A 27,079-nucleotide genomic window follows, 5' to 3' on the forward strand; every position below is an offset into this window, starting at 1 on the left:
AACAGGTGGGTTCTGAAGCTTTTGAACAAGTGAAAAGATTCAGGGAGGGATCCCCAGAGAGTGGACTCCAACCAGCTAAAGGCTCTGACACCAACAGCAGAACAAAGGGACAAGGATGCACAAAAGGCCTTTTTCAAAGGAATGGAGTATTCAGGGAAATGGGGAAGAGATATAAGGTTGAAGGAGGTTGTATAGATAGGGTGGTGAAAGTCAATGGAGACATTTAAAAACAAGGAGTAGGATTTAAATTTAAGAAATGGGGAACAGGAAGCTATTACAAGTCAGTAAAGTCAGGGGTGATAGGTGAACAGGATTTATTGTGGAACAGGATATAAGCAATGGTTCACCCCCAAGATGTGCGGCCACACAGTAATCTCAAAGGTCCCACGCAGGCCGCTTACCAGCTTTTACATCGTATATATCGCGCATGCACAGAAAGTTAAAGGGACCAAGCATTAAAACAGGCCGCACAGAACAAAGCACAGCTTATAGGGAACATTGGATACAAGTGGTATAGTTTTGGAAAGATTGGAATTTATGCCAACTAGTGGATGGAATGTCAGGAAGGAAGGGTTTGGAGCATTTGAATACTGAGGTGACAACTGAGGAACAGAAGTGGGCCATTCAGCCCCTCGAGCCTGTTCCGCCATTCAATTCGACCATGGCTAATCTATATCTTAACTCCATCTACCTGTCTTTGTTCCATAACCATTAATACGCTTGCCTAACAAAAATCTATCAATCTCAGTTTTGAAATTTTCAATTGACATTTTGAAGGAAGATTTCAACAGTACAGAAGCAGAGATAGGGTGGAAGTGGGCAATGTTGTAGAAATAGAAGTGATAGAACGGTTAGGGGGTCTTAAACTCAATTCAGGGTCAAACATGATACAAAGTTGCAAATACTTTGCTTCAGCCTGAAAAAGTGGTCAGGGAGAGTAATGTAATCAGTGGCAAGGGAGCAAAGTTTGTGACAGGGCCAAAGGCAAAGGCTTTGGACTTTCCATTGTTAAACTGGAGAAAGTTATGACTCCTCCAAGACAGGATGTTACAAAAGCAGTGGCAGTGGAGGCAGATATGTGTGTTATCAACATATATGTGAACCTGATCCCAGGTCTACAGATGATGTCACCAAGGAACCAACTGCTGTTCAACTGAGTATCTTTGATCACCAGTTATATGTTGCACCTCAATGCCATGGAACAATCACCTTCAATAAGGTCAGCTTAAAATTCATCAGAACAAATTGCAACCTGATCCTAAATTATAAAAATACATGTTTACTTATCATCTTATTGCATTGAAGTATCTTAAAGCACTTCAAACAATGGTCCGGAATCTGCAGTTGTAATGTCAGACATTTGCCATCATTACAGAAACTTCTGGAGTCTGCACATGGTATTTAAACACGGAAATCCTGAAGTTGCTCCATCAGAGGGCGTGCTGCTGCAGTCTTTGCAGATAGAAATCAATTAGAAATCACTGAATTGTCGTGAGCTTCCACTTTTTACACTCTATTCTCACTGTAAAAACCCTTGAAAAAGTTGAGCCTTATTGAATGAGGTGTAATTAATTTTTTTTTTTTAAAACAGCGTACTCTGCCATAATAGGCCTTGAAAAAACGGATTTTATATTTTTAGAATGTCAAATTTCTACATTCCATGATAAAAATTCCATAGATTTTTAGAATAATTTTTTTTTGAAGTTTATGACATTTCAGCTTCCACCTTAATTCCAGGTATATCTTTATTTCGCTTTTCTGTAAAATTATAAAAAGTGAATGATAAAACCTGCTTGTTACTTCCTGGTTTGCTGCGTCAGAATTCATCAATGTGACTGGCTGCTTAGCGTGCTTACTGAAATCATTGTTACTGGCCACCAGAGATTCCCTTATAGATGGTGCCAGAATTAAATTAACGTTGGGAAAAGTGTTGGCTAAACATTTGTAGGCAGCTTTTTTCGAGGTCAGTGATGAGCACCATCACGTCACCGTTGACCGCAAAATCCAGGCTAATTAATTATTCTTGAAACAGTGACTGTTATAGAAGTAAATATAGCAATATCTCACAAATTTTGGTTGAGGAACGTAGTCCACTAAGATATTGGAAGAGATAGACAGGACTTCAGGTCATCTCAACCAATGTCCTGCCCTAGGGTTCAGGATAAATGATGATCTCCATTGGTTGGTCACAACTCAGTAAAGACATGAGGTTGATTTCAGCTCTGAATTGTTAAGATTTCACATTCAGCTCTTAGAACACTAGTTGGCCGACTCAAGTATTTCCTTGTACATGTACTTTTATTGCAGATGGATCAAAAGAATTATCTACATTCTGGAATGATTTTGCATCCATTAATTAGATTTTATCTGACATCAGCATTGTCAATACTAAATGTTTTGTAATCACAGCTGTGATCAGTTAGGAATTCTCATTATGTCCAGTTTATTTTCCTTTATTGTTTTGGCTTGCATGGTCTCCACTTTATTTAGCAGCTAGCAATACTGAAAGCTCAATACATCCGTCAGCTTTTGTTTTTAAACTGGGGAGACTTATTTTTCAACTATATTCAAAACATCTCAAAACTGGTCAGTTTTCACACTTTCACTGTTTGTATTGTCCAAGAGACTCTGGAATACTGCAGCTTTTGTGTTGCTGCAAAGTAGTTTCCCTTTTGCATCAAGTGAGTAGTAGCACAATGAATGATAGGAATTATGGTTCAGAGAAGATAAAAATCACCATTTAACATAAGTCACAACTGCAAATGTGAACCATGATTATAAAACTGTTCATTAATAAAATTGGTAACAAAAAATATCATTTTTTGATTACGTACCATCTTTCCAAATGTAAAGGGAACAAAATCCAAAGTAAGCTTAATCACAGATACAAAAAAAGGGCATTTGTTTGGGTACCAAAATTATGAAACTGATGAAGTGGAAAAATATGTGGACTCATCTTTAAAAATACATTTTAAGATTTCTGTCTTTCTTGACTCAGGTAGGCTGCAAATTCCACTAATGTTCTGGTCGGTCTTCCTGCCATTCCCTTTCGCAGGTATGGAACTTCATCTTTGTTTGACATCACACCAGCTATGTCAAGGTGAGCCCAGTGTGAGACTGTAACAAACTCTCGCAAGAACGCTGCAGCTGTACACGCACCACCAGACCTGCAGGAACATTTCAGAGCAGAGTGGAAGTTACCAAGTGGCAGCAAGTGAATGTATTTCTTTGGAAGTTCATCACAGATTTTTTTTTTTTAATTGAAAATCCCCTTCAAAAAGAAAATTAAAACAAATTTTTTTCCAAATTATTCCCCCTTGAATTCTCATTATGTCCACTTGATCCTCAATTGAAACACAGTCACTCTCTGCCCTGCTGGGCAAATTTCTTGGCTTTCATTGGGCCATCACTGCAACAACCTGTATGAAACTAACAAGCTCCCTCTTTTAATTTATATTTTCACTTTTCATCGACTAAGAGCATGTTCTCAAATTTTCAGTTTATTTTGAATAGTGGACAAAATGGTTCACTGTCAGTCACAATGCAATTTTTCAGTTGTGGTACAGTAACATTTACAGTATAATGAATAGTTATAGACTTGCATTCAATTGTTTCAACTCTAAGGCAACCACATCATGGGATTGATTTTCACGTGAAGCATATATCGGATAGGCAGTGGGCTACTCCCAACCACCTGATGACATCTGCAGGAGGCCTAATCAATTTTTGTGACCAGGCCTCATTTACATTGACATGAGGAGGCGCCAGTGCTAATTGCACTTTTACGGATAGCTGGCTGTATAGGAGGGCAGGAAATCCGGCAATGCACCATGGACCTGCAGCAACACTTTAAAAGGGAAGGTGGAAGTGTCAGGAGTCAAACAAAGCAGCAGTTTTCAGAAAATATTAAATAATGGCTCATAACACACAAGACACTGCAGGAAAACTGAGTGCCAGACCCCTTTCCAGCTTTCCCCAACTGTAGCTAAATGCACCTGGAAATGGCCAGCTCCCGATCTGTACCGCCTGCAGTTTGTGGGCAGGATAGGGAACTAGCAATAGAATGCAGGTCGATACAAATATGGTGTTAGGGCACTGACGTGATGTGACCCTGATCTGCAAACAATACTCAGGCCTCTGCCTGTTTTCAGCCTAAATTAAGGTCAGCCTGAAAATGGGAAAGAACATACCTCCAGGGAATTCCATCCCCCACCCCGATTCTCATCCCCCCTACTGCTCACCTTATGCCTAATAGCGGGGTGGTCATAAGACAAAAATCTGTCCCCATAGTGTGCTCGACACAAAATAAAATTAAACTCGAGCTCAGATGTGTAAGATTAACAACATGCATTTATACAAGTGTCTTCAATGCAGAAAACATTCCAAGGCTCTTCACAGAGGAATAATCAAACAAAAATGGATGCCGAGCCACAGGATACATTAGCAGGGGCGTCCAAAAGCTTGGTCAATGAGGTAGGTTTTAAGGAGGGTTTAAAACAAATTAAGAGTGGTGGAGAGGGATTTAGGGAGGGACTTCCACAGCATAGTCCCTAGATGGCTAAAGGCACAGTGCCAACAGTGCAGCAAGGGGGATATACAAGTTCTGGGGAGCTTGTATGGCTGGAGAAAGTTAGAGATAGCGAGAGGCAAAGCCAAGAATGAATTTAAACACAAAGACGGGAATTTTTAATTCGAAGCATTGGGGAACCGGGAGCCAATGTAGGTCAGTAATGATAGGGGTGGTGGGCGAGAAGGACCTGGTGCAGAATAGGATATGGGCAACCGAGTATTGGATGATGTGTAGTTTATGGAGGGTGCAAGATGAGAGATTGGGCAGGAGAGCATCGGCATATCCTTAAAACCTTTCAGTATCAAATCAAAACAGAAAATAGTTTGCAGATCTTTTACCACACAACAGTAACAATATTTGAGTTTACAAATGTAAAGAGTGCTTATTTGGAAGAGTACTGAAAAGTATTAATGCCTTAACGTAAAGGCAATTAACCACAGAATGCAAGTTCACACAAAATAGGAAACATCTAATGGATATAAATTTGCTCAGTGTAACTCCTCAGTTTGGTATAAGACTACAGAATTAGGATTTACGTCCTAAATAAAAATCTGAGTAATGAAAGTCCCACCCGAAACAGAACAACTTGTATTTATATAGCACCTTTAACATAGTAAAACATCCACATTATAAAATAAAATTTGACACTGCGCCACATAAGGAGATATGAGTGCAGATGACTAAAAGTTTGATCAAAGAGGTAGGTTTTAAGGAGCGTCTTAAAGGAGGAAAGAGAGGTAAAGAGGCGGAGAGGTTTAGGGAAGGAATTCCAGAGCTCAGGGTCTAGGCAGCTGAAGGCACAGCCATTGATGGCAGAGCAATTAAAATCGGGTATGCTCATGAGACCAGAATTAGAGGACGCAGATATCTCGAAGGATTGTGGGGCTGGAGTAGATTACAGGGATAGGGATGGAGGGATTTAAATACATGGATGTGAATTTAAAATCGAGGCGTTGCATAACCAGGAGCTAATGTAGGTCAACGAGCACAGGGGTGATGGGCGAATGGGACTTGGTGCAAGTTAGGACACGGACAGCAGAGTTTTGGATGACCTCAAGTTTATGGAGGGTAGAACGAGGGAGGCCAACCAGGAGTGCATTGGAATAGTCACGTCTAGATGTAATGAAGGCATGGATGAAGGATTCAGCAGATGAGCTGAGGCAGGGATCGAGTCTGGCAATGTTCTGGAGGTGGAAATAGGCGGTCTTAATGATGGAGTGGATATGTGGTCGGAAGCTCAGCTCGGGGTCAAATATGACACCAAGGATGCGAACAGTCTGGTTCAGCCTCAGACAGTTGCCAGGGAACGGGATGGAGTCAGTGACTGGGGAAAGGAGACAATAGAGAGGTTGAGAGAGGTGGTGGAGAGGCAGAACTGGGTGTCAGCATGTGGAACCTGAAGTTGTGTTTTTGGTTGATGTCAGAGGGGCAGCATGTAATGAGAAATATGAAGGGGCCAAAGATAGATCCTTGGGGGTCTCCAAAGGTGCAGGAGCAGGAAGAGAAGCAATTACAGGTGATACTATGACTACGACTGGATAGATAAGAATGGAACCAGGCAAAAGCAGGAACACAGCTAGATGACGGTGGAGAGGCGTTGGAGGAGGATTGCGTGGTCAACCATGTCAAAGGCTACAGACAGGTCGAGAAGGACAAGGAGAGATAGTTTACCTTTGCACTGTCACATAGGATGTCATTTTTTACTTTGATGGGAGCCCATTCGTTACTGTGACAGGGCGGAAACCTGATTGGAGTTCTGGGAAAGATGGGCATAGATTTGGGAGGCAATACGTTCAAGGATTTGAGAGGAAAGGGAGGTTGGAGATGGGGCAACGATTAATCTATAATTCTCTTTCAGATGCTAAACGACCTGCTGTAAAATTCCAACAATGGCCTGGATTTTGCTGTACTAATAACGGAAGGCTGTCATCCTTATTGCTGAGTAACAGTGATAGCAATTTCTGGCGTCCGCACATGCGTAATTAAACACGGAAATCCGGAAGTTCCTGTCACTGGTGCCCTGCTCCTCCACAGGGTGTGCTGTTGCAGTATTCGTCGATGGAATCTGCACAGAAATCACAGTGATGGCGAGAACTTAGGCCAACTACCCCTATTTTCTCTCTAAACACAAATGAAAAGGCTAGGTGTTGTACAATCAGGAGTAGCTGAGTTTTTAAACAGCGTAGTAAGTGATAATTACTGAACAACTTCTCTGGATCTTGAAAAAAATAATTGCACAAGTATGGAGTCTCATTGCCTCAAGAAATTAATGTTGCAGATTTATTTTTAATAAAAATAATTTTTTTTTTAAATTCTGCTTTTGTTCTTCTTTAATGTCTTTCCCTTAATTCCATGCGTATGTCCCAGCCTTTATTTTTCTTCCTGTCCAATAATTTAAATAATAATTTATATTTCCAGTTTTAATTCCTACTTTGCCATCTGTGTCTCAGTGAAGAATGTTCAATCTGATTGATTGAACAGCCTCCATGCTGCTTGACCTACTCACAGATGCCATAGAGCCCCTGTAGAGGGCGCCAAATTCAACAAGCCCTCTAAAAGTCTGTGGGCAACCGTACGCAAAGTGAATAGCAAAAACTGTTCCTTCGGCGCTCATAGCAAAATCTGGGCCAATAGCATAATTATTTCACTTGTTTTTTAGTACCCAGAAATCAACCCAAGTGCTAACATAAAAGTGCCATTGGATATGTGAATGAATAACGGAAAAAATAAAGTATGAGGTCAAGGCCCATGATGTAGGACATTAGAAAAAGTGGAGAAAGGTTTGGCAATATCAAGTTTGGGTTTTAAAAGCCGACACACATTGGCGAAGGGAAGACTTGAGGAGATAAGAATTTTCAAAGTTTTGTGGTTCTGTGATAGGGTAGGATGAGTCTAAATTTCAACACAGCAGGCTTACAACCTTATACTGCAGCATCATGAAACAAGCAAATGTAACTCCCTTATTTAAAAAAGGAGAGAGCGAAACCACAAAATTATAGACCCGTTAGTCTAATATCTGTCGTGGAGAAGTTATTGGAATCTATAATTAAGGACAAAATGACTAAGCATTTGGAGAAATTTGAGCTGATTACAGAGCGCCAACATGCATTTGTAAACATTGGGTCATGCCTAACATAGAAACATAGAAAATAGGAGCAGGAGTAGGCCATTTGGCCCTTCGAGCCTGCACCGCCATTCAATATGATCATGGCTGATCATGCAACTTCAGTACCCCATTCCTGCTTTCTCTCCATACCCCTTGATCCCTTTAGCCTAAAGGGCCACATCTAAATCCCTTTTGAATATATCTAATGAACTGCCTTCAACAACTTTTTGTGGTAGAGAACTCCACTGGTTCTCAATTCTCCAAGTGAAGAAGTTTCTCCTCGTCTCGGTCCTAAATGGCTTACCCCTTATCCTTAGACTGTGACCCCTGGTTCTGGACTTCCCCAACATCAGGAACATTCTTCTTGCATCTAACCTGTCCAACCCCTTCAGAATTTTATATGTTTCTATGAGATCCCCTCTCATTCTTCTAAATTCCAGTGAATATAAGCCTAATCGATCCAGTCTTTCTTCATATGTCGGTCCTGCCATCCCAGAAATCAGTATGGTGAACCTTCTCTCCAACTCCCTCAATAGCAAGAATGTCCTTCCTCAGATTAAGAGACCAAAACTGTACACAATATTCAAGGTGTGGCCTCACCAAGGCCCTGTACAACTGCAGTAAAACCTCCTTGCTCTTATACTCAAATCCTCTCGCTATGAAGGCCAACATGACATTTGCCTTCTTCACCGCCTGCTGTACCTGCATGCCAACTTTCAATGACTGATGTACCATGACACTCAGGTCTCGTTGCACCTCCCCTTTTCCTAACCTGTCACCATTCAGATAATATTCTGCCTTCCTGTTTTTTCCACCAAAGTGAATAACCTCACATTTATCTACATTGTACTGCATCTGCCATGCATTTGCCCACTCACCTAACCTATCCAAGTCACCCTGCAGCCTCTTAGCATCCTCCTCACAGCTCACACTGCCACCCAGCTTAGTGTCATCTGCAAACTTGGAAATATTACATTCAATTCCTTCATCCAAATAATTAATGTATATTGTAAATAGCTGAGGTCCCAGCACTGAACCTTGCGGTACCCCACTAGTCACTGCCTGCCATTCTGAAAAGAACCCATTTATTCCTACTCTTTGCTTCCTGTCTGCCAACCAGTTTTCTATCCACATCAATACATTACCCCCAATACCATGAGCTTTAATTTTGCACACTAATCTCTTTAGTTTAATTTAGTTTTTTTTAGGAAGTAACTAAAGTCTATGGATGCAGCTTATATGGTCTTTCAGAAGGTATTTGATAAGGTTCCACATCAGAGACTGTTAGCTAAAATTAAAGAAAAATTAATGACCTGGTTAGGAGACTGGTGTGAGAATCCTGGGAAGTCTCCATTTCAGATTTTCCCGACAAACTAACATGGACTAAATGAATTAAGTATTATGAGTTATAGGTTCAAGTTTGTATTTTGTTCCTGTTACACGACGCACGACGATTCTTGAATAATCATACTTTTAAACTAGTGTAATATGCCCTGGGTGGACCCGGTTAGATGGATTAGTTGATTATTAGAATATTCGTTTTCTATCTTTAGTGATGTAATCATAAGTAATCGATTTATAATCGTGTGCAAGAATTAAATGTAAAGGTTTATAATCATCAATTGTTTGGAATGATAACCTGAATTATATATGACATGTAAACCTTTTGCTTATGATTAAAAGTCTGTGAGTAAGCTGTAACCAAACAGCCTGGGGTGAGAAAGAGGAATGCCATGGTCGAATAGGGAGGCTATGGGTGAAGGTTGGATATTAGCCAACAGTAAGGATAGAGGCATAGAGTGCAGCTAGCCTGGGATGCAAGGTCAGATGTGGCTGCCACTGTGTTGGAATGTTATGAAGTCTGCGGTAAATTAAAAACATCGGCCTCTCACAGAAAGAGCAAGGACACCATATCTCGACACTTTGGAGACATGTTCATTTTGCGCTGCCGTAACTACCCCAGATATGAGTCTTGATGGTCAAAAACAGATGATGTAAGGCTGTCATAAGACCAGAAGCTGTATAAGTCACGGTGCTGCAGATGTGGCACCTTTATGGTTGGATTTTGGGTTTTGGATGTAAGCCAGTGATTGATTCAATAAGTCTCCATAGGCTTAGAAAAAGTGAGAAAAAGTCTAAGAAGGGGTCACTTGGGCACTTAGAGGGTAGAGGCATTCGGCCAAGAGCTTGGGAACATCCACCAGATGAGCTGAGGAGGGGGCAAGTTGTCGGAGGACCCATACCGATGGACGAGGGAGCCTAGAGGCCAGGGCCGACATGGGTGGATTCGTGGAGATCACGACCTTCTAACCAGGGTACAACAGATAATGTAACTCACATTTGCGCCTTGTTAGACTATTGCTCAGATACTGTAATGTATTAAGTCTTGCTTATACTGAATAAAAATAATCACCGTCACCAATAAGGGTCACATCGAATCTTTCGTACCTTAACAGTGGAAACAGTTAATTGGTCAGGATCCCGAAACTCTAACAATAGTTAGATGGTGGTAGACATAGAGTAGGGTATGTACTTGAATTGGAAGGAAGTGACTAGTAGTGTCCATAAGGGTCTGTGGTGGAGCCTCATCCATTCACTATATTTATTGATGAATTAAGAGAGAGCCATATATCCAAGTTTGCTGGTTGGCGACACAGTAAGTCGCGTAGATAAGAAGCATAAAATGATGATGCTGGTAACATTGGAGAAGGATGAATTTCAGAAACAAGGATATTGTACTGTAAAGATAGGCACATATAAATATTGAGCTCAAGAATTTTTAAGATTGAAATAGATAGATTTTTAAAACACAGGTTTTTCATCACAGCAGGAGGCAGTGTATGGGAAGGAGATTGCTGCAATATAAAAGGCAATATGGTGCTATAGAACATGCATCAAAGATTGTTCATAATAAAGCTATGGCTCAGGTAAAGCAGTGATCAGAAGTAGCAGTATGGTGTGAAAATGCATGGGGGACTCCTATCTCCGTTTGGCAATCGGTTCAAAAAACTAGGTGGTCATAAAACATCAGATGGTGTTGGATTCAGCAGGAAGCAGACCATAAAGAAAATGGTATAAGAAGAGATTCCATGTTTTTATTTAGTTAGAAAGAGATCTTTGACTACCTTCGAGACCCAAAAAGCAATCTTAGCAATTCCTCATTAAAATCCACACACGTGTCAGAAACTCGGCTAATGTGCACTATGCTGTATGGGTGTTTACAAGATTAATGTTTTGTCAATAATAAATTAAGTGAATCATTATATTACTATCTCTACCTTTATGAATCGGTTTAAAGGATAAAGGACTTATTCAACAGTTAGCCTTTATAATTAGAGAGCTAGTATATAAAAGGGAAGGAAGTTTTACAACTATGATACAAAGCCCTGGTTAGACCACATCTGGAGTAGTGTGCCGTTCTGGGCACTGCACCTTAGTGATGTATTGGCCTTGGATTCACGAGAATGTTATCAGAGCTCCAAGGGTTAAATTACAAGAGATTACATAAACTAGACATATTCCTTGGAACATAGAAGATTACTACTGGGTGATTTGATTGAGGTTTTTTGGACTTTGAAAGGAATTTATAGGGTAGATAGAGCAAAACCTTTTCCGCTGGTGGGGGAATCCAGTACAAGGGGACATAACCTTAAAATCAGAGCCAAACCATTCAGGAGAGAAGTTAGGAAACACTTCTTCAAGCAAAGGCTGGTAGAGGTGTGGAATTCTCTCCTACAAAAAGCAACAGATACTAGCTCAATTAATAATTTTAAATCCAAGATCGATAAATTTTTGCTATCCAAGGGTATTAGGGATTTGGAGCAAGGCAGGTGGATGGAGTTAGGATTCAGATCAGCCATGGTTTCATTGAATGGGGAAACAAGTTCGAGGGGCTGAATGGCCTACTCCTGTTCCTATGATTCAATTTCTTCAGTTTCATGCAATGTATGTTTAAAGTCATAAACATATGTGGGACATCCTGGAGAGATGTATGTTGGTCAGTGTTCTCGATCAGGCCAACATCCCCAGCATCGAAGCACCACATTCAACCAGCTCCGTTGGGCGGGCCACACTGTCCGCATGCCTGACACAAGACTCCCAAAGCAAGTATTCTACTCGGAATTCCTACACGGCAAGCGAGCCCCGGTGGGCAGAGGAAACATTTCAAGGACACCCTCAAAGCCTCCTTGATAAAGTGCAACATCCCCGTTGACACTTGGGAACCCCTGGCCATAGACTCGAGTCTCGTCGCCTAGAGCATGCAGAGAACACGTGCAGGCAGCGGAAGGAGCGTGTGACAAACCAAACACCCCACACACCCAACGACTGTCTGTCCCACCTGTGACAGAGACTAACTGCCGTATTGGACTGTACAGTCACCTGAGAACTCACTTTTAGAGTGGAAGCAAGTCTTCCTCGATTTCGAGGGACTACCTATAATAATGATGACCCCCCCTGTGTAAGCCCCAGATAGAAGCCGATGATGTTGGACATCTTGGGAAGTTAAGGTTAACAATCAAACTTCTTTGTATCTTAAAGCAGCAGGCTTTCCAATATAAACATGATGATACTGAAGTATTGTAAAAGGAATGCATTGTCAGGCTTTCCGATATAAACAAGATTACTTTGAGGTGTCATGAGGAAAAGGCATTGCTTTTTTTCTGAAACAAAGTGTTTGTGAGGGAATAAATGTTAGCAATGACATGGTTAATGTTTCATTTTAGGGGAAGAAACATGGGAAGTAGATATCCATTGATTGATTGATTGATTAATTAATTAATCCACCCATTAACAGATAGCAATTGGTCAAAGATACTAGAAAATGTTATGTCAGGAAGTCTTGTTTAAGGTAAGTGGTTGAGGCAAACAATTGCAAACTATTTACATAGATAGTGTGTTTTCAGATAAAGTGCGACATCCCTACTGACGCCTGGGAGTCCCTGGCCCAAGACCGCCCTAAGTGGAGGAAGTGCATCCGAGAGAGTGCTGAACACCTCGAGTGCATGCAGAAATCATGCGCAGGCAGCGGAAAGAGCGTGCGGCAAACCAGTCCCACCCACCCCTTCCTTCAACGACTATCTGTCCCACCTGTGACAGAGTCTGTGGCTCTCGTATTGGACTGTTCAGCCACCAAAGAACTCACTTCAGGAGTGGAAACAAGTCTTCCTCGATTCCGAGGGACTGCATTTTATGATGATGTTATCAGAGGATTTGGGAAATAGATAAATCATTGACATTTTCCTTTGATGTAGTCAAAATATTGTATATAAAGCAGCATGGTTTTCAACACTATCTCAGTGTACTCAAAAGATACAGAAATTGAATATCCACTCTTTGTATACAGTTGAAGACCAATCACCTTTACTGTGCATCAATAAAGTCTGTTCCGTTTACTCCACTACGAAGGGCTCAATTTTCCCCAATGTCGTTTTTTGGCGCATTTCAAGAGTTACGCCCGTTTTTTTTGGCCCCGACTACTTCAAAAAAAAACTTGCAAGTTTCTACGTTCTAATTTTTGAAATTGGCGCCGTGCAGACTGTCCTTTAGCTTTGGAGAGATGGAGCCTAACGTCCGCATTGAAAAAAGGATAGCCCCCGCCCCGTTCTGCACATGCACAAAAAAAAAATGACGTTTTTTACGTGACTGCTGTGGGCAGCATGCCCAGTACACCTCCCAGTCTGCATTTGGCCATTTTTAAAGAGCTTTGTGAGAGAACTTTTAGAGTGCTGTTGAGAACTTTAATTCTCAGGGGAAAAATCACGAGCTGTAATATGCAATGCGGCTCAAGGACCAAGAATTTCTCACAAGAGGAAATGGAGACACTAGTTACTGTAATTGAGGCCAGATGGCACGAGCTGGATACCAGTAGAGGTCACATAAAAGTTTCACCAAAAGAAATGAAGAAACACTGGAACCAACTTGCAAAAGATTACTGTGCAATGGTGACCACCCCGAGGTCTGGAGGCCAGTGCAAAAAGTGGCAGGACCTTGGTCAAGTAGTTAGTGTAAGTAATATTTTCATTTATTCACTAGAATTGCAATTGTAAACGTGACCATCTGTATGTCCCACCCAGCAGAAAGACACCCTCTCTAAAAAGTTCTATTTTCATCTTTGCAGAGGAAGGTGGCACACAACAAAAGAGAGAGAACTCGAACAGGAGGCGGCCCAGCAAATCGGCACCCACTGAAACACTTGAAAAACAGGGTTCGCTGCTTTGATGGGTTCTGTCCGGAGAAAAGCAACCATCACTGCACAAGCTGGGCCCACACTCGAGGGAGAGGGCAAGTCCTGCAAATTCCACCTCCTGGCTTTGCTAAAAGTCAAGTCCTGCACGGGCTAGCCATGCTTCGGTTTCTGGGGATACCTCCGTCAGCTACGCTTCGGTTGATGCAATGTGCTATCATTCATCGTAGTCCTTCAAATGAGCCTGCTGTCTGCGCTGTGTGAGCCTACTCGTGCCACCCTGCCCCCTCCTCTGCTGCTAACCATTTGTCTCTTCAGTTATATTTTGCAGAATTTAAGGCCAACCTGATGAGCCTGAAGATGATTTCAGAAGATTCAGACGCGGACGAGCCTGAAGAGGAGAACATCTTCCAATCCCACCTTCCAGATCAAGAGCATGGGGGTGAGGGGGAGGGGGGAGGATAAAGCCCTCAATGCTGTACTCACTCTGGAGCAGGTGCAGGCGCCGCCCATTGAGGTGCTAGCCCCTTTCCTGAGTGGTACGAGTGTTGGGACATTCCATGGTTTTGCATAGTCCGAGGCTGCGGGTTCCAGTGGGGTGCAGCGAGCCACACCCAGGATGAGGAGGGGCAGGAGAGCTCGACCGCGTTCTCCTGAGGTGCAAGATGCAACAGATGTGGTTCAGATGATGACAATGAGTGCGGAGAGCATTTACCTTACGCGATCAGTCCTGGACACCATTAATGGGGTGGGTGATGAGGTATTGGGACAGTCGAGAAAAGTAACAACACTCTCACGAGAAATGGGAACACTGTCGGTGCACATGAGGGAGGGAGGGTCGCAGGTAGCAGATACATTGTTAGTGAACATGAGGGAGGGAATGTCGCGGGTAACTGATACACTGTTGGTGAATATGAGGGAGGGAATGTTGCAGGTAGTTGAGACACTGTCAGGGCACATGAGGGAGGGAATGTCGGAGATAGCTGCTGCTAGAAGGGTACATGCCAGACCACTCGGCCATTGACGGAATCAACAGCCACTCCCACTCCAATCCCCAGGCCAGCCTCTGAAGAGGCCCAAGCCGGGCCTTCCACATTATTGCCTGCCCACGCACCCCCATCAAGAAGTACGCATTGCCCGAGATGCTTGAAAGGATAAGCTTGGTACCAACCCGAGAAACGCTGCGCCACCGCCTGCGGGCAGGGGTGAAGTCACCAAGACCAAGGGCAGCGGGCGGTCTTCGAATAAGGTGGCGGAGAGAATGGTGCAGTCTTTATTTGCTGCTATTGTTGTTATTATTGTTGTTACTATTGTAACTGTTCTTAAATTAAACGTTTTCTGTAAGTGATGTAAATTTACAAGTTTAAAAGTTTGTAAGTGATCTTAACTGAAAACTTAAAAGTGTGATACAAGAATATTGTTATTAGTTAAGTACAAACAAGTGTTAAACATTTGAATAAAATATATTTTAAATTATAACTGAATCATTTCCATTATTTGTTCCATTATTAACACAACTTTTTGAACTAAAGAAGAATTATTTCCATTATTTGTTCCATTAACACAACAACATTATGGAACAGGTCCAAACAGTAAACATGGTCCATTTGGAATAGTTGCCGCTGTACCTTCAGGCAGCAAAGCATTCACAAATGAGCTGCTGCCAGAAGGCTCGAGCAATCGTTAAAGCCCGATCTCCTCCGTCATTGTGCTCCGAGTTCAGGTAGTTGTATGGCTTCCTCGTTCTCATCAGCAGCCACGCTCACCTCAGGTGGGTCTTCGACTACCAGTTGCTGCCTCATGATGGCTAAGTTACGCAGCATGCAGCACATAACAGTGAACTGACCGGCAATCTCAGGGGAGTATTGCAAGTAGCCTCCGGAATGGCCCAGGCATCAGAAATGCTGCTTCAAGATGCCAATGGTCCTCTATTATGCTGCGCATCGCAATATAGAAATATAGAAAATAGACGCACCAATAGGCCATTCGGCTCTTCGAGCCTGCACCACCATTTAATGTGATCATGGCTGATCATGCACTTCAGTACGCCATTCCTGCTTTCTCTCCTTACCCCTTGATCCCTTTAGCCATAAGGGCCACATCGAACTCCTTTTGAATATATCGAACGAACTTCTGTGGTAGGGAATTTCACATGCTCACAACTCTGAGTGAAGAAGTTTCTCCTCATCTCGGTCCTAAATGGCTTACCCTTATCCTTAGACTGTGACCCCTGGTTCTAGACTTCCCCAACATCGAGAACATTCTTCCTGCATTTAACCTGTCCAATCACGTCAGAATTTTATATGTTTCTTTGAGATCTGAAGAGATAGCAAAGTTTCTGTTTAAAGAATGGACTCAGTCGAGAATATTTTGTGGATTTTATGGGGTCACCCTGCGCAGATATGTGAAAAAGCTGGTTTTGTTAAAACTCCAGAGACCGCATGGCAGTTAGCTCGGACAAAAGAACTGTCAGTCATCCATTGACAAAAGAGCTGTCAGCCAGGAAGGGGAGGGGCCATTCAAAGCCACTCTAATATGCAAAAGTACTTCTCACCTCCATCTCAGAAGAAGAGCAGAACAATGAACCCACTATGGCCAGCCATAGAGGAGCCGGGTTTTTCCCAACACAAAGACTGAGAGAGATGCCCAGATTAAGGGCCATCAGCCAAATACACACGGGTTGGATGGCCCATCACTGACCAAGTACCCGTGCTTAGAAACAAAGGGATTTTAAAGATTGGCGGGAAAGATAGGGGTAGCAAGACTCCCAGAGGTCTTTCCACTTTATTTTTAGCTTGGAGCTTGGAGTGAAGCTTGGAGCTTGCAGCTTGTATCTAGAGAGATCTCTCTCTCCATCTTGCTCCACCAAGATCGATGTACCAGAGGAAGTGGCCACAGTACCACAGAAGAAGCCACCGAGACTGAAGACCAGGCAGTGACTTCCCACAGCTGAGCTGAGAAAGGAAACTGGCTGCGTGTGGTGGTGAGCATGGTTGAGAGTGTCCCAAGCCAGTAACCAGATATCCCAGGCGAGCTGGGTAAGGGCTCAGGGTTTTCTCAGAAGTGAAGCTTTACAGGGCTATTCTGAGGAGGGTAATTCGTTGGTAGGGGTAGAGTTAGAATCCACCAGGGAATTACTGCATGTTACTAGGTCTCATTTCTGTACTGTATGTATGTTGTTTGTAACCTGGATTTTATTCTCCACAGAGACAGTGATTTCGTTTAGTAGTGCATGTTTTAAATAGTGTATGTTAGACCAAATAAATATAAGTACGATTTTTCACCGAAGCATTCCTGTCCGTGACTCATTTAATTTACACTCCGAATAATAATTCCCGAGTCTAGAACTTTCGTAAGGCGGGGGCGAATCGAACCGTCCGTCTAGCAATTGGGCTAGAATCAAAACCGTTTACAGATCCCCCCTCATTCTTCTAAATTCCATTGAATACAAGCCTAGTCGATCCAGTCTTTCTTCATATGTCAATCCTGTCATCCCGGGCTTCAGTCTGGTGAACTTTCGCTGTATTCCCTCATTAGCAAGATTGCCCTTCCTTAGATTAGGAGACCAAAACTGTACACAATATCCAAGGTGTAGCCTCACCAAGGCCCTGTACAACTGTAAGAGGACCTTCCTGCTCCGATACTCAAATCCTCTCGCTATGATGGCCAACATGCCATTTGCCTTCTTCACCATCTGCTATACCTGTATGCCAACTTTCAATGACTGATGTACCATGACACCCAGGTCTCGTTGCACCTCCCCTTTTACAAATCTGTCACCATTCAGATAATAATCTGCCTCAAATTTATCTACATTATACCACATCTGCCATGTATTTGCCCAAGCACCTAACCTATCCCAAGTCACCCTGCAGCCTCTTAGCATCTTCCTCACAGCTCACACTGCCACCCAGCTTAGTGTCATCTGCAAACTTGGAGATATTGCATTCAATTCCTTCGTCTAAATCATTAATGTATATTGTAAATAGCTGGGGTCCCAACATTGAACCTTGCGGTACTCCACTAGTCACTGCCTGCCATTCTGAAAAGGACCCGGTTATTCCTACTCTTTGCTTCCTATTTGCCAACCAGTTCTCTAGCCACGTCAATATATTACCCCCAATACCATGTGCTTTAATTTTGCACACTAATCTCTTGTGTGGGACCTTGTCAAAAGCCTTTTGAAAATCTAAATACACCACATCCACTGGCTCCCCCTTATCCACTCTACTAGTTACGTACTCAAAAAATTCTAGAAGATTTGTCAAGCATTATTTCCCTTTCATAAATTCATGCTGACTTGGACTGATCCTGTCACTGCTTTCCAAATGCGCTGCTATTACATCTTTAATAATTGATTTCAACATTTTCCCCACCACTGATGTCAGGCTGAAGGTCTGTAATTCCCTGTTTTCTCTCCCTCCTTTTTTTAAAAAGTGGGGTTACATTAGCTATCCTCCAGTCCATAGGAACTGATCCAGAGTCTATAGAATGTTGGAAAATGACCACTAATGTATTCACTATTTCTAGGACCACTTTCTTAAGGATGCAGTCTATCAGGCCCTGGGGATTTATCGGCCATCAATCCATCAATTTTCCGAACACAATTTGCTGACTAATAAAGATTTCCTTTAGTTCCTCCTTCTCGCTAGACCCTCGGTTCCCTAGTATTTCCGGCAGGTTATTTGTGTCTTCCTTAGTGAAGACAGAACCAAAGTATTTGTTCAATTGTCTGCCATTTCTTTGTTCCCCATTATAAATTCACCAAATTCTGACTGTAAGGGACCGACATTTGTCTTCACTAATCTTTTTCTCTTCACGTATCTGTAGAAGCTCTTGCAGTCAGTTTTTATGTTCCTTGCAAGCTTACTCTCATATTCTATTTTTCCCCTCCTAATTAAACCTTTTGTCCTCCTCTGCTGAATTCTAAATTTCTCCCAGTCCTCAAGTTTGCTGCTTTTTTTGACTAATTTATATGCCTCTTCCTTGGATTTAATACTATCCCTAATTTCCCTTGTAAGCCACGGTTGAGCCATCTTCCCCTTTTTATTTTTATGCCAGACAGGGATGTACAATTATTGAAGTTCATCCATGTGATCTTTAAATGTCTGCCATTGCCTATCCACCATCAACCCTTTAAGTATCATTCGCTAGTCTATCCTAGCTAAATCACGTCTCATACCATCGAAGTTACCATTCTTTAAGTTCCGGACTCTAGTCTCTGAACTAACTGTGTCACTCTCCATTCTAATGAAGAATTCTACCATATTATGGTCACTCTTCCCCAAGGGGCCTCGCACAACAAGATTGCTAATTAATCCTCTCTCATTACAAAACACCCAGTCTAGGATGGCCAGCTCTCTAATTGATTCCTCAACATATTGGTCTAGAAAACCGTCCCTTATGCGACATGTTGTATTCCCGCTCAGCTTCCGTTCGGGTTACGCGCAGGGGCTTCATGAGCCAGGTGGCGGGGCCGTACCCCTTGTCTCCCAGCAGCCAGCTCTGCCCTTCTGGCTGCTGCTGAAACGTGGCAGATATTGCGCTCTCGTGTAGGATGACTGCATCATGGGTGCTCCCATGGTATCATGCATCAACTGCCATGATGCTGTGCATGTCGTCACAGACGAGCTGCACAAACACGGAGTCGAAGCCTTTTCTGTTCCTGTACATCTCGGAAACCTCCAAAGGTGCTCGCAAGGCGATGTGGGTGCAGTCAATGCAGCCCTGTATCTTTGGGAACCCAGCAATCCTGGAGAAGCCCACAGCCCTGTCACGCCTTGCCTCGGTGGTCATGGGGAACTTCATGTAGTCATTCCTCTTGGCATATAGTGCAGCAGTCACCTGCCGAATGCAGATATGTGTTGCGTGTTGAGAAATGGCGCACACATCCCCAGTTGTGGCCTGCAATGATCCAGATGCATAAAATGAAAGTGCAGCTGTAACCTTTGCTTCAACTGACAAAGCAGTCCTCCTGATGCTTCTCGGGCGCAGGTCTGCTTTTATTAACTCACAGATCTTGTTACAACTTCTTTGCAGAAATGCAGCCTTCTCACACAGTCTGCATCACTGAGGTTCAGGTATGAACGCCTGCCTCGATATACCCGATGTGGGTAAGGCCTCCTGCCCATCATCCTACGTGCTCTGAGGTTCTTCATGTGATGATGTCTAATCAATCTTCTCCTCTGCAGCACCATCACCCAGAAAGCTTGCACCAGGCATTGTCAATATTGCCTCCATAATTAAATTGTAACTTTGCAAGGAGGTCAAAACAGCAGGACAAAGCACTCAACCTTCTTTCCTCTCTCTCTATTCCCAAGATCGACGCCCTAGTATGGACCACACCCTGGTCTGCACATGCGCTTAGAACGGGAAGCTCAGTATTAAGTGAAGACATTTGGGGCAACGAAGTTTAATGCAATTCTTTAATTTTTGATATTTTTCAAAGTACCACCCCACCACCGACCGAACGGCTCCTCACCGGGCTCGAGGGCCAGCCAGAAAATCGCTCCCTCGCCCAGACATAGGGGCTCAACGTCCACCAACCCCACCGCCCCACCGCCCCCCCCGCCCACCCACCCCACCCCCCCCCCCCCAACCCAACTGGGCTTCTTTTGAAGCTGCTGTATAGTAGATGGGTTCTCATCCCTTCAGTTCGGCTTCCACCCCCCCACCCTCTTTTGAAGCTGAGCCCCGAGCCCGTGTCTGGGCGAGGAAGCGATTCTGCCGGCCGACTTTCGGTGGTGGCGTGGTACTTTGAAAAAAATCAAAAATTAAAGAATTGCATTAGACTTCCATTTTCTCCCTTTTGGCTTTGAAAAAAATTAAGCTTCATGATGCATATTCTTTGTCTTCTTGACTCCCTCCAAAACTTCACCTAAAAACAATGGTGTCTTTCTGCGCTGATTTTTTAATGTGTGCTGGTTTTTCTTAAGTGCCCAGAAGGTTTTGTAGGAGTGGTCACATACACCGTCCTAGGAAAAATGTAAGTTGGCCAAACTTGCTTAAATGTGAAAAACTGGCGCAGACATCAGGTTACACCCCCATGACACAAATAAACACTAACTTAAAAAAATCGTACCAAACTGAGTTACACTGGCGTAGAAACTTTGGGGAAACTTGGATATTTTAATTAACACCAAAAAATGCGGCACACGTCAAATAAAAAACAGCGCAGATAACTGGGGAAAATTGAGCCCGAAGTCTCGTGCTTACTCGAAAGTGTTGTTGTGAACCAGAGGAGAAAGGAGATTGCTTAACAATGTAATATGAAATAAAGTGAGAATTGTTTCGATTTAAGGGCATGATACTGTATTCACCTGTATTTGCCGATGTTATTCAGGTCTGCTAGTTGCGATTCTGTGATCTGTCTGGTGTAATGCTGGAAGAGTGGCATCCTCCACACTCTATCTCCAGTCACAACACTAGCCTAAACAAGAACAGTACATGCTCAGCATTATCCATTATGGTTAAAAATGCACCATCCAAAACTGAAAAGGACATTAATTAAACCTAAATTCTCAATGAAAAAACATTCTATTCATATTACTAGTGCTACACTTTAAAAGATAACAAGGTGAATAAACTATCAGCACAAATTTTAATGATTTTCAAGCTACTCCACACATTGCTAATTAGACCATGCATTGTTACTAATAAAAGCACCAATTGTTTAGAATCTGAGTGCGGTAAATTATTTAAAAATAGATGTGTTTTTGAGCCACCGTGCTTATGAAGGACTTGAATGGAAGATGGGGCTGGATATAAAAATTGCCCTTTCTTGTTACAATATTATGGCCCTATAATATAGTCGAACATCAACTTACAAAATAAATTAGGGTATTTAGTTTTAAATACACTTTTGATTGCAGTTCTGCAATTGATTGATTGCAAGATTGATGACGACTTGTTATTCCCAAATTCCTGCTGATGTTACTATATCACTGTACGGTACAAGCGGTGATAGAAGCTGGTTGGTCAAGTTAACAGACTCACTATGCTGTTGGTTCGTTGTTCTTTCTGAAAATTCATGGTGGCTAACCAGGAGGGAGAATCAAGGCTACAGTACTTGAGCAGTGCCGACTCACTCTATCTCTAAGCTGTCCTGGTCTGCAGTTCTGTTTCATCCCTCGCCTCATTCTTAACCAAAAACTTTTTTCCTTCCTTTCAGGTGTCAAGGATTGTAAACTTCAACAACTCTTGGACACCAACTCCCCTCCGGAACCTTCTTCCCCTACACTTCCCTCTGATCCCATCCCTTCTTCCAATCTCACCCCCTGCAGTATTTTCACTATCCCCTCTGACCTTCCTCTCTCTGACCCCGAACGATCAGTCCTCAGCAAAGGCCTGAGCTTCATCCCTTTACGCTCCCACCTCAATGAATTTTGAGCTCGGCACGATACTGAGCTCTTTTTCCGCCGCCTTCGCCTCGGTGCCCACTTCTGCAGCCAGGAGTCTTTCCCCCCCCCCTTCTCCCATTTTCAGAATTCTCGCTCTACCTGGACCCCTCCCCCTCTGGCCTTTAATCCTCTCCAGACCTCTTCATTGCAAACTGCCAATGGGACATTGGCTGTCTCAATTTCTCTGCTCCCCTCACTCACTCCAACCTATCTCCCTCTGAACTTGCAGCACTCCGCTCTCTCAGATCCAACCCCGACTTTGTCATTAAACCTACGCTCCCAGCATTCCTAAGGGACCACTCCCTCTGCGACACCCTGGTCCATTCCACAGTCACCCCCAGCACCCCCTCCCCTTCCCATGGCACCTTCCCTTGCAAGCGAAGTAAGAGAGGAAATAGCAGAGGCTTTGACCATCATGTTCCAGTCCTCTTTGGATCTGGGCATGGTGCTGGAGGATTGGAGGACAGCTAATGTAGTACCCTTGTTTAAGAAGGGAGAAAGGGATAGGCCGAGTAATTACAGGCCTGTCAGCCTAACCTCAGTGATGGGAAAATTATTGGAAAAAGTCCTGAAAGACGGGATAAATCAGCATTTGCAAAGGCAAGGATTAATTAGGGTCAGCATGGATTTGTTAAGAGAAGATTGTGCCTGACTAACCTGATTGAATTTTTTGAGGAGGTAACCAAGAGGGCCGATGAGGGTAGTGCGTACGATGTAGTATATATGGACTTTAGCAAAGTTTTTGATAAGGTCCCACATGGTAGACTGGTCATGAAGGTTAAAGCCCATGAAATACAGGGCAAAGTGTCAAGTTGGATCCAAAATTGGTTTGGAGGTAGGAAGCAAAGGGTAATGATTGATGGATGGTTTTGTGACTGGAAGGATATTTCTAGTGGGGTTCTGCAGAGCTCAGTACTGGGACCCTTGTTTTTTGTAGTATATATCAACGATTTAGATTTGAATTTAGGGAGTATGATTAAGAAGTTTGCAGACAACACTAAAATTGGCTGTGTGGTTAATAATGGAGAGGAAAGTCATGGACTGCAGGAGGATATCAATCTACTGGTCAGGTGGGCAGAGCAGTAGCAAATGGAATTTAATTCAGAGAAGTATGAGGTGATGCACTTTGGGAGGGCTAATAAGAAAAGGGTATACACATTAAGCGGTAGGCCACTTAATAGTGTAGATGAACAAAGGAACCTTGGAATGCTTGTCCACAGATCTCTGAAAGTAGCAGGCCAGGTGGATAAGGTGGTTAAGAAGGTATATGGAATGCTTGCCTTTATTGGCCGAGGCATAGAATATAAGAGCAGGGAGGTTATGCTTAAAGTGTATAATACGTTGGTTAGGCCACAGCTGGAGTATTGCGTGCAATCTGGTCGCCGTATTATAGGAAGGACGAGATTGCATTAGAGAGGGTGCAGAGGAGATTTACTAGGATGCTGTCTGGAGTGGAGAATCTTAGTTATGAGGACAGATTGGATAGGCTGGGTTTGTTCTCATTGGAACAGAGGAGGTTGAGAGGAGACCTCATTGAGGTGTACAAATTATTGAGGGGCCTGGACATAGTGGATAGTAAGGGTCTATTTCCATTGGTGGAGGGATCTATTATGAGGGGGCATAGTTTTAAGGTGCAAGGTTTAGAGGGGATTTGACGGGGGCTTCTTTACGCAGAGGGTTGTGGGGATCTGGAACTCGCTGCCTGGAAGAGTGGTGGATGCAGAAACCCTCACCACTTTTAAGAGATGGTTGGATGGGCACTTAAAGTGCAGCAACCTGCAGGGTTATGGAGATGGTCATTGGGATTAGACTGGATGACCTTTTGTTGGACGGAGCAGATATAATGGCAAGTACTGCAGGGAATAGAATACGGCCAGGGTGATCTCCTGGACTAGTTTTGATCGCCTGGATGAGTCGGAGAGGAATTTTCCCAGATTTTTTCTCCCTAAATTGGCCTGTTTTTTAAATCTGGCTTTTGCTTCTCCCAGGAGATCACATGGCTCCGGTTGGGGTGGAGTGTAGAATGTTTTAGTATAAGGGGTGTCACAGTTGTGGTGAGGCGGATTGGTTGGGCTGGGTGCTCTTTGCTTTTCCATCATTGTTCATAGGTTTATATGTAACCTTTAGGGCTGCTGGCCAGGGGCCGTGTGGCTCTTTGTCAGCTGGCATGAACTCGATGGGCCGGAATGGCTGTCTCCTGCGCTGTAAATTTCTATGTTTTTAAGCGCAGGAGATGCAACACCTGCTCTTTTACCTCCACTCTTCCCATTATCCAGGGCCCCAAATACTCCTTCCAGGTGAAACAGCAATTTACATGTACTTCTTTCAATTTAGTATACTGTATTCGCTGCTCACGATGGTCTCCTCTACATTGGGGAGACCAAACGCAGATTGGGTGACCGCTTTGCGGAGCACCTCCGTTCAGTCTGTAAGCATGACCCTGAGCTTCCGGTTGCCTGTCACTTTAATTCCTCGCTCCACTCCAAAATTTCCGTCCTCGGCCTCCTACACTGTTTCAATAAAGCCCAACGCAAGCTCGAGGAACAGCACCTCATCTTTCATTCAGGCACTTTACAGTCTTCTGGACTCAACATCAAATTCAACAATTTCAGATAACCTCTGCCCATTTTTGGCTCCCTCCCCCCACCCCCCACCCCCGCAATCTTGTGTTTTTTTTCTCTTTGTCTCCAATGGCAGCTGGTCATTATTCCGTCATTAACACCCTATCGAGACTAACCTTTTTCTAACTCCTGGCATTACCATTTGAATTCGGCCCATCATCCCTTTGTCTTGCTAATCTCACCTACCTTCCACCCTATTACAGACCTTCCCTTCTGTTCTTTCTTCCCCTCCCCCTTTCAGTGCCCCTTAAGAATCTGTTCTTTTCAAACGTTTGCCAGTTCTGACAAAGGGTCATCGACCCGAAACGTGAACTGCTTTTTTTTCTCCACAGATGCTGCCTGACTCGCTGAGATTGCCAGCATTTTCTGTTTTTACTACCGTACTGTAGCTCTATCTCAGACCTATACTTCCTTCAAGCCTGGTTTTCTCGCACAAGTGTAGAATCGCAGAATTAGCCCACAGCTCCATTTATTTTTTTTGAAGTGCTTTAAAATAGAAATTAGATTTTACAAATAAATCGGCAATCTTTTACATACAACACTGCATAAACTATTCTTACTTGTCTGAGGTGCCCCCACAACCAGTCAGAGTTGGTGAAAACTCCAGTAGCTGCTGATCCCAGAGCAACATCGATTGCACCTGTTAAAATAGCTCAAATCAAATCGCTGCAGTTCAAATTTTTAAAAACGTATTAATGATTACATTTCAGTCTGACTACCAAAATCTTACGTAAGGCATAATCAACAACTTCTCTGCTATCACAATTGTATATATTACAATATTGTAGTGGTTATGTTACTGGACCAGACAGAGGTCTGGACTAATGATCCAGAGTACGAGAGTTCAAATCCCACCATGGCATGTTGAGAATTTGAATTGAGTTTTTAAAATCTAGAAATTAAAAAAAAACTGGTTTCAGTAAAAGACCATGATGCTGTCAGATTGTTGTAAAAATCCAACAGGTTCATTAATGTCCTTTAGGGAAGGAAACCTGTTGACCTAGTCTGGCCTATATTCCAGTCCCACACGGTTACTCAGTTACATCAAACCACTACAAAGAATATCACAGGGACGACAGGGGTTCAAAAAGGCCCAGCACCACCGCCCACATCACAATCATTTTTTTAAAATTCTGAATTAAATGTTTTGCTTTGAACACATTTCAAAAGTTGTCAAGCAAAGGAGTTCTAATGTCAAATTGGCACAATGATGCAGTTGTAGTTGGGATGACTTTCTCAGCACTTTAATTCCTAAAGAAATTGGCAGATATTGCATAGTTGTCATCACATGCACTTACTGACTTTGTGCAGGATCAAAGAAAGTTAGCTTTACAATACCTGTTAAAGTTGCTGCATTTACAACTGCTTTGGGGTTAAAGTTGTGTGCATAGCACAGGGCATCAGCGAGTATCAAACGGCCTTCAGCATCGGTGTTATCCACCTTAAAAATAGAGAATTCAAGCAGAGAGGACTTAGAAAACTTCACTGAAATAAGATCCGTAACCAGAATCCCAACATGTAAAATAATTGAACACTTAAGATTCTGGTTCAAATCAATTACTTCTGATGGTTTCAAAAATAATCTATTTGAAAACACAAACCCACCAACCCCACTCCCAAGATCAAGCTTCAGTCTTCAATCCCATCAGTTACTAGCTCCAGTAGTGGATAAGGTAGCATAGTGGCTTTGGGCTCAAAATTGGCCCCTGCAGATTTTTGCCGCACTCACTGGAGTTGCGCCGCTTTTGTAGGATGAAAAGGACTCTGAAAAAATGTCCTCCGATTCTGGTCGCTGTGTTGTCTCTTCCAGGGCTTGGCGCGGCGTGGTCAGTCAATTGGGGGCTGGAGCTAGGGCCCTGCGCCAGAAACAGTGCCGGCAGCTCTCCACATGTGCATTACAGTGTGCGCGCACGTGCAGTAGCTCCTGCCTCCAGCCTCTCGGTGTGCATGCTGCAGCGTGGGACCCATGCGTTCCGCCCCTAGCCCAGGCCGAGTGGCCGATTGCACAGGCCAGCCCGTTGCAGGAGAAAATGCTTCGTTCGGACCGGACATCGAGATCGTGTGGCTGCAATAGCGTGTTGTTTATAATTTATAATTAAGTTTATAATTAAGTACGTAACTCTATAATTATTGCAGAATATGGGAAGCAGTTAGCTGGTGTTTGGTTATTTTAAAATGCGATTCCAAGTATGACCGGCA

General features: G+C 43.2%; 1 protein-coding gene across 1 annotated transcript in view; it reads right to left on the bottom strand.

Moving 5' to 3' along the window:
- Nucleotides 1–2,177: 2,177 nt before the first annotated feature.
- LOC139243650 (cytosol aminopeptidase-like) overlaps nucleotides 2,178–27,079 on the bottom strand; it is a 48,677-nt gene continuing 23,775 nt past the window's right edge. The window contains exons 5-8 of the mRNA XM_070870816.1: nucleotides 26,219–26,321; nucleotides 25,441–25,520; nucleotides 21,180–21,289; nucleotides 2,178–3,167 (exon numbers count right to left, since the gene is read on the bottom strand). Coding sequence (XP_070726917.1) covers nucleotides 2,972–3,167; nucleotides 21,180–21,289; nucleotides 25,441–25,520; nucleotides 26,219–26,321 — 489 coding nt within the window. The 3' untranslated portion in view covers nucleotides 2,178–2,971. The remainder of the gene's footprint in view (nucleotides 3,168–21,179; nucleotides 21,290–25,440; nucleotides 25,521–26,218; nucleotides 26,322–27,079) is intronic.

This window comes from Pristiophorus japonicus, chromosome 2, assembly GCF_044704955.1.
Source record: "Pristiophorus japonicus isolate sPriJap1 chromosome 2, sPriJap1.hap1, whole genome shotgun sequence".
NCBI lineage: Eukaryota > Metazoa > Chordata > Chondrichthyes > Pristiophoridae > Pristiophorus > Pristiophorus japonicus.